Source organism: Anabrus simplex, chromosome 11 (assembly GCF_040414725.1).
Source record: "Anabrus simplex isolate iqAnaSimp1 chromosome 11, ASM4041472v1, whole genome shotgun sequence".
NCBI classification, from domain to species: Eukaryota; Metazoa; Arthropoda; class Insecta; order Orthoptera; family Tettigoniidae; genus Anabrus; species Anabrus simplex.
In genome coordinates, this window is record NC_090275.1 from 115,841,824 (window position 1) to 115,860,024 (window position 18,201).

General features: G+C 40.8%; 1 protein-coding gene across 3 annotated transcripts in view; it reads left to right on the forward strand.

Moving 5' to 3' along the window:
• LOC137502695 (uncharacterized) overlaps positions 1–10,099 on the forward strand; it is an 81,868-nt gene extending 71,769 nt beyond the window's left edge. For all 3 annotated transcript variants that reach the window (XM_068229665.1, XM_068229667.1, XM_068229666.1), the window contains 2 exons: positions 1,629–1,660; positions 6,753–10,099. In XM_068229665.1, coding sequence (XP_068085766.1) covers positions 1,629–1,660; positions 6,753–9,864 — 3,144 coding nt within the window. In that variant the 3' untranslated portion in view covers positions 9,865–10,099. The remainder of the gene's footprint in view (positions 1–1,628; positions 1,661–6,752) is intronic.
• Positions 10,100–18,201: the final 8,102 nt, after the last annotated feature.

An 18,201-nucleotide genomic window follows, 5' to 3' on the forward strand; every position in this document is an offset into this window, starting at 1 on the left:
AAACAGTAGGTGGTCCACCGTTTGTGAGGATCCGCAAACACACACGTAGCCATCAGGACGATTGATTCCGAATCGATGAAAATAATAACCAAATTTGCCATGACCAGTCAAAAATTGAGTAATTTCAAAGCTTGGCACCAACAGGTTACTTTGCAGGCGGTTGAAAACCTCAGGGAAGAATATTTCTCTGGTGACTTGGCCTCCAGTGGAAGAAGTCCAAATGTTGTTCCATTGATGGATTACGTACTTCTTTATGATTTTTTAGTGTAGCTAGATGACGTTTTGTGATAATAAATTTCCAAATTAGATGTAGCTGCTGCTTTCGCCAGAAGATCAGCTTTCTCGTTTCCAGATATTCCACAATGGCCGTAAATCCGGTCAAAACAGATGTCCGGACTTTGTTGAGCTGTGGTTCTAATACCTACAACTATTGGATTCAGATTATATTTATTACTTATCGCATTCAGCGCAGCTTGCGAATCACTTAATAACCGAGATTTCTTATTGTTAGATTTGCACCATTCGATCGCAGACTTAAACACCCACAGTTCAGCCTGGAAAATAGAGCATGTTATTACGTCTCCTCATATTTCTCATCACAAGCCTGTTCTCATTTCATCATGTTCCCGTTCAGTTACGATTCATCTCTAATTTAGAACATCAAACTTTTGAGGATGCAAAATCGATGCGTTCGTTACGTTACTTCAGGAACGTGAGGAGATTTCAATACCTCTCTAATTGCCTCGTCCTGGAGATTGTCTACCCCTATTCTTCCGCAGACAAATATCACTTCCTCTGTCGTAGAGATACTTAGTTCATTGCAGATAAGATTGTTGCCTGTCCCGAAATATCTGCACAATTCTTGATCTTCCCATTCCTTTGCGGAGACCTTCATTTTTCTAACGGCTGGACTGATTTTCCTCCGGATTGGTTTTAGTAGATATTAGTTTCCCAATTGTACTTTATCTTAGAGCAATAATCACGACCACCACCACCACTTGAAGGAAATTTAAGTTATTTAGCTCGTCCAACGCTTAGGCGAAGTGTGATCGTATTCAAACTAAATGAAGGTCTATACCTTATTTTGCATTCAATCGACAGGGTTGCGAATGAAACCCTTAAATTCTTAAGTGAGTTTGAAGGTCAGCCAAACGACGGAAGTGTAGAGCTGAACCTTGAAGTTTATTGCTCTCCCGGACTGTCCGACAGTGTTACATTTACTCTTTTGTAATTAAACGCCCGCAGTTTCCGGTAAGCGTCAGCTTCTCCCCGAGGAATATCAACAGACCTCAAGGACACCCTCGGGCTGCAGCTCCCTGGTCAGCAGAACGTCTCTGCTGTATTTATTTGAGTAGCACAAGAAACGTTTTCTACCAACAAGTGTTGTAGCGGTACCTTGATCTTCTTGAACCCATCAAGGTCGTCCCTTTCAATCACAAGCTTGTCCTTTCACAGCGTTTCGTCCCTTTATTTACCCCTCGACTGGCTAAATTTCTAATAACCCTGCATGCCGACTGACTGTGGTCGGGTTCCGGTTACACGACCTCGTTGCCCGAGAACAGCGCCACACACCTGAAGACTGGTTCTTACTGAATAAACAGCTAAAGTACTTCTTCTTTTTATTTCAGGATGGAGGACCCGGCTCCAGCACTCCGGCAGGGTAAGCGCAGTATTAATAATAATAATAATAATAATAATAATAATAATAATAATAATAATAATAATAATAATAATTTCCTGAGGCTATTGCTAGTCTTTGCAAGGCAGACCCTCCGACGAGGGTGGGCAGCATCTGCAGTGTGCAGTAACCTGCGTGTTATTGTGGTGGAGGATGGTGTTGTGTGTGTTGCATGAATTACTTTCTAACATTAAATTCGCAGAGCGATCCTGAAATCAGAGAGCATTGAGCGAAGGAGCAGGAATATATTCGTGTCCCGGGGTGGTACGTAACTACTCTCCTGCCAAGTCAGTATCAGAAATCGAACCCTTAGTACCGAGGACGGGAGATAATAGTCTAACCGTTACATTACGGAGGTGGATGATAATAATACGCTCGAACAATGCGAGAATTAAAATAAATGGCATTGAGTTGCAACCTCTCCCCTTGGGTACTGGAAAGATTGCAACGACTATCGACGTATCTCATTCATCTTTACACGAGGCGATGTGTTCAATGCAATCTGGAAAGGACGGTGCGATTAATATGGGGAGGGGGGCGGAGGGGGGAGTAAGTTGGATGAAAACCACAAAGGGGCCGTTAGGAAAAGATTTTCAGTAAGTCAGCTGCTAGAATACGAACAGACAGTTATGTTAATATTTCGTAGATCTAGAGAAGGCATATGACCGAGTACCGAAGGAAAAGACGTTCGCCGAAATGGGAGACAGAGGGGATAAAAGTAGATTATTAAAAACAAGGTATTTATGTTGACAACTGGGTTTCAGTGAGCACTGATGCTAAAGTGAGTTCTTGGTTCAATGTACTTACAACGGGAAGTAATATTTCACCTTTGTTGTTCATAGTTTACATGTATGAAGTGGCTGGACGGGATTAGCTAGGTAGATATGCAGTAAGCAGTTTCTTCAATGCATACGAATTGGTCCAAACGGCAATTGTACTTCAAGTTTGCAGTGGAATAACTTAGAACTTGAAATTAGGTGCAACAAATACGATATGAAAATTAGACTTTCCAATACAACATGATGTGTCTAGCTAGGTAAACTAAGAGAACTGAACGTCAGTTTGGGAATACAAAGCTGGAACAGCTGGCCATTTCAAGTATTTAGGATACGTGATCTCGCAGGATGGTAGGGGTCGGTTGTGCACTCCATTTCTCGTAATATGCCCCATGTTGGCTGAATTTCGTTTTCTTGCATTATGGTATCTTCCGATCTCGGTATTGAACTTACAAATTTTCATCAACATAACCAGCAGGCTGAACCGACCACAAATTATTACATCTTGATTTTAAAATGAGACCTCAGTGAATACTGCAGCGTACCGTATATAAAAAAACAGAAAAACATTATTCACGCAACGAGAAAAGCTAACGTAAATAAATCAATAGAGACAATAAACAAATCCAGATAAACATAAAAAGCAAAGTGAACAGGAGAAAAATATAGTTTACACCAAGAGACGAGAAATAAAATATTAATATCCATCAAAACAAGTTGAATGCATTATCGTGACCAGGTTTAGGACATAAAATACACCGACACAAAGCATATTTCGCAACATTGAGTGATCACGGCCGATGGCAACAATACAGCATTCAAGAAGATGTCATCTTATCAGCAAGCAAAAACAACGTCTCACAATAATCCAACAGATGGCGTCAGGTGCAGAAATGAAACTAACTTTAAACAAACCGGAATATGAATTACCTAAGAGAAACAATAAAATCAATCTATATTCATTAACATGAATGCATGTTTGCCTCGAATGGACTCAAAAACTACTGGACCGATTTGGGTGAAAATTCCGCAATTTGTTCCCATTATTCCTGCATGGGTTTAGGAACTGGTTTGAACGAAGTACGGTGGGTAGTTTCTTTATAATGAGTCGCTGAGGTGAATAGTGACATTCCGGACATTTTATATATGATAGTTAAAACTCATTTGCGGTGGGGGCGACGGTGAGTGAGATATAAGAAAAGCTGATCACCCAGTCGTTCAGCGACTGATTATGGACGCCCATCTTAGCAACTGTCATTCTGGTACGCAGACGCTCTTGTCAATTCTGAGGCAACAGTATTGGATTCTAGGAGGTAGACAAACAATTAGAGCTGTTATTAACTCCTGCATGATTTGTAAATGTCACAGTTCAAAGAGGTTGGCCGCTCATCCTGGTTTTGCTGGTCCTCTCTACATCAAAGCCGATAATGGGACCTGGAAGATGGCATGGGTTTGATTATTCACTTGCGGAGTTTACCGTGCAGTTCGATTGGAACTGGTGTCTTCGTTATCCACAGACAGCTTTCTACAAGCTTTCAGACGTTTTTGCAGCAAACAAGGAAGACCTGTCATTGTCTACAATGACCAGGGAACAAATTTTGTTGGGTTTAAGAACTGTCAGAAATTGGACTGGAATGCAATCTCACAGTACAATTCAGCGCGGAAGATAGATTGGTGTTTTAATCCTCCAGCTTCGCCATGGTGGGGAGGTTGGTCGGAACGACTAGTAGGAATGCTCAAAACTCTTCTCCGTCGAGTGCTTGGTCAATCATCTGTCAACTATGAAGAGATGCCGACAATCCTCTGTGACTGCGAAACCGTCATAAATTCTCGGCCATTAACCTATTTGTCTGACAATCCATCAGATCTGGCTGCTCATGTTTCTACACGACATAGAAGAAGTAGGAGTACCTGAGTATGATCTGCTTGAAGCCACTCATCTTCGGAAAAGGCTGCAGTATCGCCATCAGCTGAAAGAGAAACTTAGACAAAGATTTCGTTATGAGTATTTAGGTCAGTTGAAGTTACTTACCAGCAAGGATAAGCCACATGAACTCAAACTGGGAGAAATTGTTTTGGTTGGCAATTATGACACTAGAAGAATGGATTGGCCATTGGGACGAGTTGTTGAGCTTGTTAAGGGCAATGTTAGAGTAGTTCGTATTGTCACTGCTTCAGGCGAACTTATAAGGCCAGTTCAAAGTATATACCCACTGGAAATCGAGTTTCAACGACCTGAGGATACTCAGGACATCCGAAACCACCTAAGGAAAGACTTTGTTCCGAGTGAAGAAAATATAAAGGATAATCACGAGGCCGGAGCATGTGACTCTTCTACTCCTCCTGAAGATGGTCCTCAAATTTCAAAGCAGGAAGTGAAAATAACTCGTCTAGCACGATTTATTCACAAGCCAGAAAGGTAAAATATGTGATATGCGACAATTAACATTTTTCTTTGTATCTTTGTTATTGAATTTTATCATTTTGTAATTGCTTCAGGACTATATTTCAGGACTAAGGTGTAAGTCAATTCATGTTAACATTCATTTGACTTAGGTGGGAGGATGTTGTGTGAGATCAGTTAGCGTAACTTCTTTGATTCTTGTTACTTCTTAGATTTGTTTTCAAGGGCTTTGAAATAAGCAAAGAAACACACTTCAAGAGAGTAGATTGGGATCTTTTGTTGTTTTACATAGAAAAACTACGAATCGTTGTACACTGCTAAGTAAAAATAAATACATATTGTTATTGTAAGTATTAAAGAGTGTTTAGTAGCGAGAATAAAGGTAGTTTTTCTCCCACAACAATCCTTTGAACAGACGCATGACTTATCTGTTAATATTCGGATTGAAAAATTTTTCCACCTGGCGAAGTTCTGTGTACTCCTGTCGAGATTCTCGCATTTATTTCCTGATTACTTCATTATAGGCGTAGTTAATGCAGTATGTGATTTATGTGGTACATTTATCTGTGACCTAAATTTTAAAACTCATATCGAAAATATCGTTAGTAAAGCTTACAAATGCATGTGATTTGTTATAAGGAATTCCTTAAGTTTTTCTTATGGGACTTTGATAATAGTCTATTGTATAATGCTCTTGTAAGATGAAGACTAGAATATGCCTCGATTATTTGGAACCCCTACATAGAGAAATATGTCGATCTAAATGAGAAAGACGGAAGATAATTTCTTGGTATGTTTATTACAAGAAGTTTGGTTATTGTCCCTAATACGAATTGTACGCCTTAATTCTCAAAGCTGTTGATGGTAGGGAACTATCTCACGGAAGAAATTTTCTGGGATGTATATCCTTCATAAAGTAATACATGACTAAATTGACGACAGTAAAATCAGAGAAAGAATTGACATATATGTTCCAAATGTAACTCCCTGTAGAATGCGGAATATATTCTTATGCCGAAATCTAACAGAGCCTCACAAAAGAACTCTCCTTTATAGAGAATTATGGCTCTGTATAACCTTCATATTGACCAGTTTGCTACATACTGTGATAGTGTCTTGATGTAGTTGAATGTATCCAATTTCTTCTTCCTCAATCTCGTTGTTCAGGCAGTTAATTTACTGTATTACTTGCTGGCAATATAAAGAAAGTAGTGAACAGTGTAGTTGGGGAAATCTGTAATGTTCACAACAATAGTTTAATAAATAAATAAATAAATAAATAAATAAATAAATGAATGAATAAATGCTTGTGTCTTGTTTCTCTATATACGATAATAATACATACTGTAACAATCTGGCGTGTCAGACAAAGGAACACAGAGTCTGGCAGCGCCAAACTCTAACTAATTAATCTACACATTAACATTGCCAAGATCACAACTTACTGTCACAGCACGGGACACAAAATTTATTCTCATTAATTGACACTCGGTGTTCGTTTACTAACATTTTCACAGTTACACTCGTTGTCGCTATCGTAGATCTCAGTTCACATCCCGTGCATGACACTCACGCAGTTCAGAATGAGGCACTCTGCCGCTACCCAGTGTTATCTTTCACGCATCTCAGCACACGATGGTCGCTACACACTGAACGTACCGTCAGTTCTTCTGGTAGGATTTAGAGGGGACGGGCTTCATTTCCGGCGGGGTCAGTGACTTTAATATTAAATAGGCTGGTTGTTTGTGCTGTCCCTAACAATCCAGCATCTCATACACAACTATCCTCTTCCACAACAACATACACGACAGGGTCTGCCTACAAGGACTGCACCACGCTACAAACAGTCACACAAAATCTGACTGGTAATAGTTTCCTCACTTTCTTGTTTCAGGAAATACATTACGAGACCGGGAGCTGCTAATCAAGATGGGACTAACTTCGAGATTAAGATGTGTGCCCTGGTCTTCTTGCGAGCTGTGCAGCCCAACAGCAGCTTCACAAACTTCAAAATGACATCGAACGACGAATGTGCAGGTGGCTTTGATGATATAGTGTTTTCCTACGGGAGTCCTGACAATGAACAAAATATCCTGGTGCAGTTAAAAACTAGTAAACACCCAATAAGTCTTCAGGGAAAAAAGTCGTTGAAGAATTATTTTCAAAGTCTGGAATCAAACACGTCAGCTCATTTTAAGAACTATACATATGCCTTCTTTACAAACGCAAATGTGGAATTAACAAATAGAGTCGAATGTCTTGACTCTCCTGCAAAGAATTTGTTGTGTACAACATGGAAACCTGAAGATGTATTTAAGGTCAATATTACTGATAACATCTGTAAAGACTTTAGGGATGAAACTGGAGCTAAAGATTTTGTGGACAGGCTTTTAATATTTACAAATCAATGTGGTCCAAAAGATTTGGATGAAATTATAAAGCAGGAACTAATCAAAATGTGCAATGGCTTTGTATTTCAGTGTCACGTCATTCAGAAGAACTTCGTTGAAAAAATTAAAGCCTGGTGGGAAAAGCCGATGAAAACAGCACTTGATGACAAGTGGGAAGAATGGACTGAGCTGAAAATTGAACTCCTTGGTCAGAATACACTGCTGAAAGAGATACAATTTCGTGAGGATGTTCTTTCAGATCTCGAAAATAGGGTGCTGGGTTCTGAGTATGATATAATACTCTTGAAATGTGAGAGCAATGAAGCCCAAATAGCGTGTTTAAAAGTATATCAAACCTTTATCAGAAAGGAGAAACTTCCAGTAATTTTTACTGACATTTCTGAACCTCAGAGGAGTCAGGATACGCTTTTCAGTCTCTGGTCAAATGGTGTGTGTGACGTGCTGGTCGTTACTGATGTTACGAACTGTTGTCAGAACTTAGGAGAAAATATAGTGAGGTATATTGGTAACCCTCAGAAACGGAATAAGGAAAAGCTTGTCATCATCTCTAGCAGGGATGCCAAAACATTAGGGATCTCGCAGGTTTTTTTAGATGAAATTGGTACAGAAATTATTAAATCTAGTTTCAACCAGTTAGATGACAAGTCACAAGCCCGATTGAAAATCCTACCTGTCGATTTCCAGGGAAAAACAATCGCACTTGGTAGTATATGGGTTGAAAAAGTTCTAGAAGGAGGTATTCTTCAAGATGTTTTAACTTCTCCAAAGGTAAAGATTGGGGAAGCTATGCCTGCATCTACTGGGATATACATACCAAGAACATTGTCTAAGAAGTTTCTTGTGAACGAAAAAGTCTTGCTTTCAAATGACAATTTTTTTCTCTGTGACATGAACATGCACGTCCTCAAGTTGTTATTAGCAAAAGCAAAAGGAGTGGAGAGGATAGATGAAAGATGGTTTAGTGAGAACGAACACAGATTTAATGTGAAGAGCCGTCAGGAATTTGAAGAAGCAATAAGCGGATTCAAATGTTGTGCCGATTATCCATCAAAGGATCCTCTTCATTTCCTAAAAGCGTTTGGCATAGACTATTCACTTCAGTGGGTGCATTCTCATGGGAATACTGAGAACGTCCGCATAAACCTCGAGGGAGACGCATTGGTAAAAAATGATTTCCGTACTTTTACCGAATGTATTAGATTTTGGAGGTCAGAGGAAGAAGACCTCGTGAGGAAACGGTTTGAGACAATCATTGTGGCAGGTGAACCTGGTAGCGGTAAAACTGCTCTTTTGCGTGAGCTGGCCAGGAAGAGGAAGGAAATCTATCCTCATCACTGGACTATTTATATAGACCTTAACAAACATTCAGCAACCCTTGAGATGATGAAAAGAACTTCCGTAAATAGTACAAATGTTCTTGACCTTTTAAGCAAACCTGCTAATCTAGATGGTTGTGAACTAGGAAAGAAATTACTGAACTACCACTTGTTGGAAAAAGGAGATGATTTGTGCATTCTATTTGATGCTTTTGATGAAATAGCGCCATCATACATTGATACAGTTATTGATATTTTGACATTCATTTGGAGAAATTTAAGACGAGCAACTTTATGCGTTGCATCAAGGTATAATGTGAAAGGAAAACTAGAAATGGAACTAAGAAGTAAAGCATTTGACATAGAACCGCTCTCTGACCAAGAACAGTTCAATTTTCTCTCTAAGTTGTGGGATGACGATAAGGCTAAGGAGTTCCAAAGGGCATTTCTTGACAAAATACCAGTTTGCGATGGTGTTCGCCTTAGTAGCTTCCCTTTGCTCCTAAAAATGATGTGTGAAGTTTGTGATGCCAGAGTCTTGTCAGACGAATCAATGTTATTAAACATAGCTAACTTATACGATACATTTATAGAGATGAAATTAGATATCTTTATCAGGAACAAGCTTCGTTTACGTGGCCCTTCATCTCAAATCGATATAATTAAAGGGGATCTGCGTAAGACTTTCATGAAGCGTCATATGATTTGTTCATTGGTTGCGTTGGATATCGTAGACAATCTCGATGAGACTTTTCAGTCTGAGATAATTGAGAAGGTACAGGAAATATGCCAAGATATTGAGGAGGGAAGAGAGTACTTAGGGATTATAGATGGCGTTGTTGATGGTAAACCACATTTCCTTCATCGGACATTTGCAGAGCATTTTGCTGGTAAGTGGCTTGCCAAACATTGGAAAGGGAACGAACCGCTTATTCGGTTAAGTGTTTCCGCTTCTTGGTTAGAAATTGTTTACAAAACCTTCTCTCAGGAATTGGCCAGGGAATTGCCAGCACATCTTGCTGTACTGAATGGAGATATCAATGCCCTGGAAAATGTGAAGGATCACTTGAACGAGACAGATGCTTTAGGAAGAACACCGCTGCATTTAGCAGTCCTGAACCGAGACAGAGGTGCCAAAGAAGTGCTGTTGGAGCTACTAAGATATAAACCTAACTTAAATGTAACCGATAGACTGTTCGGTCTTACACCTCTGCATTGTGCAGCCAAAGCTGAACGCTGGGAGTTAGTAGAAATTCTTCGAGACTTTGGTGCTCCGTGACTGGGAATATGCCACATATCGACATCAGAAAGGAGTTTGTACAAGCCATAGAAATGTTTGGCGGACGCAATTTTATACTTAAATACTACGGGCTTCATTCACTTTTGTATACATAAGGTCCAAGAAGACAGTATAATTGTTCATATTTTATTGCCCAAAACAAGACATTATCAATAAACGAAGAGAAACTTTACATTAAACTTCTTCAATGCTTTTCACACCTATCACAGATGGTAATGAAAACATTTTTTAATATCTCAGAAGTATTCATTACCTCTTTCACTTACCCTCTTTTAACATGTTATACTTTGTCTATTGCCTTTAAAAATGGTATCACTGTATCTTGTCCCGGAAATTTATGTTAAAGGTGCTATTTAACAGTAATCAGTGCTATGGTAAAACAAAATTGTTCATCAGGAATAGTCTCAGATTCTGCAACAGATTTAATATTTTGGTTCTATTCGTGATAAACTGGTGGAATATATTCCATCAGTTCCTGTAAATATTTCAGCATTGCAGGATTTATATTTCTTGGACCACGATATTTTCGGGGAAGTGTTTCACAACTAAGTGAAGGTCTAGCAGGTAATTTTGTTTTCGTTCTAATGTCCACAGAATCATAATTCTAAATTTCACCATAGCTGTACTTGAAACAAGATTTTAAAAGGCTGATTTTTAGTTGCTTTCAAACAAGTAATCTTACTCAGCAATATCTTTTGACAAGATTCTGACACTTTTTTTATCTGGACTTTATCAAAGAGAACTTTGGCAGTGATAAACATACCAGTTGTCATTTTGACAGCACTGGAAGGTTTCTTAACACTAGTTTTCTTACCTAGCTCCATCCAATTGATCATGAACATAAATATAAGATATTTGCCTCGTTTTTCTCAAAACGTCCAAAGTCCCGGGCACATGGTAAAAATGTATGTCCGGGTATCATTTATTTATGTACTACATCATCTATGCTGCCAGATTGTGTCGCATATATACAAAATCCAACCAAACTAAGCTTCTTGTTTTGGTCAAAACAAGAATTATAATAGACACGTAAGTGACGTAATTCAGCAGGGATTGATTCTGTCTAATGCTTAAGACATGAAATAATGTCATCCGCTCCCCTCCCTGCAGTGTCTTCCGACCACATAAACATTGTTGCATCATTATTAGACACATTATGAATACAAAAGTGTACACAAAAGTTGAAGTCAACTCCTAGAGAGAAGTGCGGGGTGGGGTTCGCAGACACTGATGCAATAACCATTACAAAATTATTATTATTATTATTCTTTCAAAATTCTTTGTCCACCTTCCGATTTTCATATGCAGCAATAACCTGTTTGGTATGAAATATCATCTTAGATTCAAGTTCCATCCTATTTGTAATATTATTTTGTGATAAAATTTGCACTTCAAGGCTATCCCTACGTGGTGTTACTAAGCCAATACTGAAATACTTGTAGAATATTTTTAATACATGCCAAGGCTGAGAGGTTCCTTGTTATTACATTTGTACTTATCTTCATATGGAGGGTACATTTTGCATACATTTAGTTTTCTACTTAGGTATTTCGTAATCGGGTTTCTTTTCCTTGACTGGGCTGCACTGAGCAGGGAAAGTGTTGGTGTGAGCTCGAGCAAATGCAAAGTCTTCATCGCTACATTTACTTGGGCGATTGCTGTGACGTCCTCTTTTGTCCACCTTTAATAAGTAAATAATAAATGTGCTATTTAATAAAAACGTTGGCTTGTAATGTAAAACACTGGAAATTTCCATTCATGAGAATTTACAGCTTTTCCTAGTGATGCATAATAAAAGTAAAACATGCAAGCTTACCTGAGGAGAACCTACGTTTTGTATGTTGAATTACTCGAGACATTCGCCCATTGCTCAGCTGTGGGTTAGCCCGTTCTTGACAAATCCAGAAACGCAAGAACTTTCGCCGTTTGTAATTATCCTAATACAATCCCTGGAGAGTAGTATAATACAGGGATTCGGCCGCCACCTCCACCCCGGGCTCTCGGGAGAGGCCTCCACCTCCCGCGGGAAATTTGAATTTCGGCGGGAAATTTGAACTTTGGCGCGAGATTTGAATTTGTAAACAAAGCCACGTGCTTTTTGACAGCTGTCATGGACAACAACGCATCGCTAAAATCACTGCTGCCATCTTGACGGGCCTAAACCTCAGTGGTACCAACTTAACCTTACTAGCGCGAGATTTGAATTTGTAAACAAATCCACGTGCTTTTTGACAGCCACTTGCTTTTTGACAGACAACAACGTATCGCAAACCTCAGTGCAGCTATCTTGACGAACCTAAACATTAGTGGTACCAACTTAACCTCACTAGTGCGAGATTTGAATTTGTAAACAAATCCACGTGCTTTTTGACAGCCGTCATCCGCCATCTTTAAACTACAGAGCACCGTGCTGCACTCTATGTGGTGGCGGCAAAGTCGAAGTGCTTTACAAACTCACGTGCTTTTGCTATCCGCCATCTTTAATCCAGAGAGGACCGTGCTGCCCTCCTAGTAGCGATAACAAATTCCCTCTCGTCTGCCGGTGTGTCAGGTGACGTAACTGCGTGTGCTGGCGGCCTTCAACAGCTTTCGACCTAATTTCGGCTGGCTCCCATCGGCACGGCACGGTAACAGCTGATACACGCGCTCTCGTAAACCAATATTCCGTAATAAAATTTTTCCATCTTCCCCAAATTAACTGAGGCACCATTTAGACGGGTACAATATATAGATTAACATGGTGTCTTTGCAGCATAGCAACAAGTCCCTTTCTGCTACTATCTTGGAGTGACCTAAGCAGCTTCGATCATGGGTGAATCCGGTGGTATTTAAAGGCGATCAAATATAACAGAATTCCGGCACCTCGGCACCGAAATCCGTAAAAGTAGATAGTGGGATAAAATGCCAATAACTTTATTATTATTATTATTATTGTTACCGTGTTTTTGTGGTAGGTAGAGGTGAAAGAAGGTGCGGGTGTGAATGGATCTCAAACTACGAAATTAAAGTTAATGTAAAATTTAACAAGGTTATATTCTCTTTTCAAAATTCAGAAATAACAATAATGGCAGGTACAGAGTAGCAAGTCAACAAAGGTACAATTACAGGATTTGGGCTTCGAGCCCCGAATTCGGATTTCTTGAGCAACTAGCTCAACTTTACCTCAAAACAATATTTAACAGAGGGGCAGAAAACCCCATTCATGCCCAGGAGCACTTGCCCTGAATTACACAAAACCTCCTCGAGGTATACATACTCAATTTTCAAGAAAGAGCCACTCGCTCTCAAAATTTAAACCTATCACAGGTCACACCAAACTCGACCTTCAAGCTGTCCTCTCAGGACATAAACACAGGGGTAAAAATACCCAACCTACTGAGCCTTATTGGGAGAGAAAAGTTAATTACATGGCCTCTAAAATATCAATTTGAGAGGAGGCGATCTGCACTCCTAATACACTTTGTTTAAAACCTACTTTGGCTCTAGGCCGTTAATGCAAGGGCTAATCCCATACTAAAGAGGTGACTTATGGAAGGAACAAATTTACATTACGTTAAGGAAAAATTGGTTGTGAAAAATAAGTTCACCTCAAAACAATAGGAGTGGGAGCTCGAGAGGGTTAAGCACTCTCTATCCCAATATGTAGTTTAAAAGATAGAATAGATACTAATTTCTTTACATTTTAAGGAAGGTTACATAATGGGAAAAACTTCGGACCCGCCCCGAGAGTTAAACTGCTGAGCAAGCAAGAAAATAAGTTATTAATCGGCCATTACCTGGTTGTTGACTGCCGCCGAAGAAAGAGGCGCTTCCCGCCTCCTGCTAAGTACTTTACACACGAAAGGATGGAACAGAAGTGGCGCAGAGACCCTAAAATCAGCAGTTTATATGCTCTCGCGGAAAGTTCGAGGCGTTTCAGAAAAGAAAACACCCGCCCACAATTATTTATTGGTTAGGGACAAGCAGCATATTCAAGTTGGGGGAAGATGCATCAGATTGGTCAGAAATTAAAATAAAGAAATTCGGGATTGGCTAAATACAAAACAAGGGGAAAGAGAGGGGTATACAGCCAACTTAAACAATAACAGAAAGAAATTTAACAAGAAACAAACTTTTGAAATAAAAATTTCTCCAAAAACAGTTCTTTCACTTCGCACCAGAGTGCACCCTTGTAGTTCTTCAGTAGTGTCCTCTAGGAGAGAAAGTTCACACTTCTTACTACAAGCAAAACAAAAATACGTCGAAAATGACACAGTTCAAAAACTCCAAAATTTCCAAGTAGTGACATCTTCTGAGAAACTTGAAAATCAATACCGTAGATAAAGTTCAGCCTTCCTCCAGCAGAGGAGCTTCAACTGGCGCAAATTTTAAATAAGCGGCGTGGAGGTGTACCGCCCGGTACAGACCTCCCCCCCCCCCCAAAAGTTCCTCCAAGGGGTGACACAGAAATTATTTAAAAACAAGGTCCAAGTTATGATGTGGATCTGAAGATTAATTGCAGAAGCATTTATCGAAATTGTAGAAATTTGGTTTGATTCAGTTTCAAAATTCTTGTGGTAACGTTTAAGGTAATGTCTTTAAGTTGGTAGAAGTTGAATTCAGAAGGAAAACTTTAGTTTGCAAAGTTGAGGAAAATTTTCAAAGCCCACCAGACATTGCAGGAAATCCAAAAAAAGGCAGTAAGGTTGAGCTGGAATGTCCATGTAGTTGATTAAATTGGATGGCCGGATCGGCCACGGCAGCTTGTGTCCAGAAGAGGCCGCTCGGACCCCTCAAGTACCCTGAGATACCGCTCGCCCGCACTATGAGAGGAGCAGTGGTGTTGAAGCACGCCGCGCCCGCGGTGAACATATACAGGCTGCGGGCCAGTAGCAGGTCGTGCGCCGCACATCAGCCTTGGCCGGGAGGAGGGCTCCGGCTCGCCGCGCACATGTCGTCCTCGCTGGAGAAGAGGGGGCCCATCCTCTACCCCAGTCGCGGCACAGCGCCGCGCGGCTGCGGGGGCACTGAAACATTAAAGCTAGGCGGCAGAATTTTGTTGGACAATCATCTTCTTTGAGGGCACAGGCTTGTGGAGAGGTTGAGGGGCCAGCGGCGTGCAAATATTCATTTTAGAGGCCAGCCACTGTGTGTAGGGGAGCAGGAGACGGGAGCGTGGTAATGGCCGTGGCAAGGACAGGATGGCAGTTTAACTGTGCGGGGGAGGTTTACAAAAATAATTACACACTAAGGAAACAGATTCCAAGGACAGAAGGCCTTACAGGTAAAAATCCTCAAAAAAAATTATAACCTTCAGATTTCTTTCAAAAACATATGAAGTTTGTTAGCACAGAAATTACACCGGTTTCACCTGTGACAGGTGAACTCTAAATATCCTCTCGGTGGCTGGATTGCTTAATAACAACGTAACCGGCGTAAGGAAATCGAGGATTATGCATGGCCCATGAAATCTGGGGGCAAGCTTGCCCGCGGGAACAAAATTCTTGACCATCACATGGTCCCCTACCTTCAAATGGGTGGGTCTCCGTCCACGATCATATCTTTCCCTAACCTTTTCATGAGAGACTTTAAGATTGGCTTTAGCCTTCTTCCAAAGATTTTTAATATTATCCGGATATTTTGTCTCGGGTAGAACGTCACTCAGAGACCAGAGGTTGGAGAGCGGCGTGTTGGGAACGAACTTAAACATCAAAGCAGCTGGAGTAAACTTATGAGATTCATGAACCGCCGAATTCAAAGCAAAAGCTAACCAATGCAGGGACGTGTCCCACCTGGAATGATCTTCATGATGATAGGCAATAAGCGCGGACCTGAGATTACGATTAACCCGTTCAGCCAGGGATGGTTGAGGGTAATAAGCAGAAGTTGTCACATGAGATATGGACAGGTCAAAGCAGAATTTACGAAATAAATTAGATGTGAAAGCCTTAGCATTATCAGATACAATATATTGACACGGACCAAAAGAAGCAAAAATAGAATTTAAACAAGTAATGGTGGACTGAGCGGTAGCCAGCTTAGTCGGAAATAACCAGGAAAATATAGTAAAACCATCTACGCATACAAAGATGAACTTGTTGGCATTTCCCTTTGACTGGGGGAAGGGTCCTACATAATCAATATACAGGCGTTCCATGGGGCGCGAGGCTTGATGCGACGACAAAAGGCCTACCTTGGTGGACATGGTGGGTTTACTAAGCAAACAAGATTTACAAGCTTTTACTAGTTCACGGATTTCACCGTCCATACCTTTCCAGATGAACCTTTCACGAATCTTTTCACGAGTTTTAAAGATTCCAAGATGCCCCCCTAATGGGTTCTCATGATAGTACTTGAAGATCATAGGCACAAGAACAGCTGGAACGACCACTTTCATCATCTTGTCATGCCTCGAAGGGCAACATAAAACACCATTCCTCAGAACATAAGGGACGACATGTTCCCCAGAAGAAAGGGTTTCCATTATCGGAGCCAGCGTCGGATCTTCACGTTGGTATTTCTCGTTATCCCTAAAGAGCATGGGAGCATCTGTTAAGATGGCATTAACATCAGATAGCATGGACTCGGGAGGTGAAGAACTATCTACCGGATCATGGGTCTCGACCTCGTTGGAAAACATACGGCTGAGTCCATCAGCAACAACGTTTTCAGTGCCACGGATATGCCTGACATCGAATTGAAAGGCAGAAATACGGATGGCCCAACGGGCTATACGACCAGTACGACGCGGCCTACCTAAGACCCAGCTTAAGGCTTGATTATCTGTCTCCAGGTCGAATTTGACATGTTCCAGATAGAGACGGAACTTTTCTAGGGCAAATAAGACTACCAACCCTTCAAGCTCATAGATAGAATACTTGGCTTCTTGAGCCGATAAAGTCCTAGATGCATAGGCGATGGGTCGCCTCCCTAGTTCAGTCTCTTGAAGAAGGACTGCAGCTACCGCCGACGACGACGCGTCGGTTTGGACGATGAATTTCTTCGAGAAATCAGGCATAGCAAGAACAGGGGCATTACAGAGAGCTAATTTAAGATCTTCAAAAGCGGCTTGTTGAGAAGGTCCCCACTCGAACTTGATGCCTTTCCTACGAAGAAGGTTCAAGGGCGCCGCTCTATTAGCGAAGTTAGGAATAAACTTCCTGAAGAAATTCACCATACCAATGAACCTGGCAATACCTTTAATGTCCTTGGGAGGTTTAAAATCACGGATGGCCTGTGTTCTGGAATGATCGACTGCCACACCATCAGGTGACACAATATGCCCTAGGAATGACATAGAGGGCTTAGCAAAGGCAACCTTGGACAACTTGACAGTTAACCCAGCCTTACTAAGGCGATTAAGAACTTCTCGCAGATGATCTAGATGTTCTTCAAAGGTCTCCGAAAATACGACGACATCATCCAAGTAGTGATATAAGTCCTCAAATTTGATGTCGGAGAAGACCCTATCTAGCAGCCTAGTGAGTACAGCTGCTCCCGTGGGGAGCCCGAAAGGTACGCGGTTGTATTCATACAAGTTCCAGTCCGTGGCAAACGCTGTAAGATGTTTAGACTCTTCCGCTAGGGGAATCTGATTATAGGCCTGATTCAAGTCCAAGATAGTAAAGAACTTGGCCTTACGAAACCATGAAAAACAAGAATGAAGGTCAGGAAGGGGCACAGATTTTAACACCACCTTCCGATTGAGAGCCCTGTAATCAATGACAGGCCTGAAGCCACCTTGGGGTTTCGGGACTAGAAAAATAGGCGAAGAATACGCCGACTTAGAGGGCCTAATAATACCATCCTTCAACATCTGATCGATGATTTCTTTCAGAGCCTTCATTTTAGGTGGAGACAGCCTATAAGGTGGGAAACGGACAGGAATCGAATCCGTGACCTCAATTTTGTATTCAATAAGGTCAGTAACACCAAGAGTATCCGAGAACACCTCTGGAAACGACTGACACAACTTACGAATACTATCAGCCTGCTCCTCAGGTAGATGTCTAAGGTCTAACAACATCTCATCCTGGGTAGGCGAAATAGAAGAACATGATACAGAATTACACTTTAATAATGGAATTTTACAATTAGAGGCAAATTTGAAAGTGCAAGACCTACTCTGAAGATCGAGCACAAGACCCGTATAAGAAATGAAGTCAGCTCCCAATATAATGGGACAAGACAAGTGCTTAGCCACAAATAATTTGATTTTCCATGTAAATTTAAAAATACGAAGTTTGACATGTAAATAACCTAGAATTTCTAATGGAGATGAATTAGCCGAAACATATTTAACAGGAGAAGAGTCATAGACAGGTAGTTTACAAACAG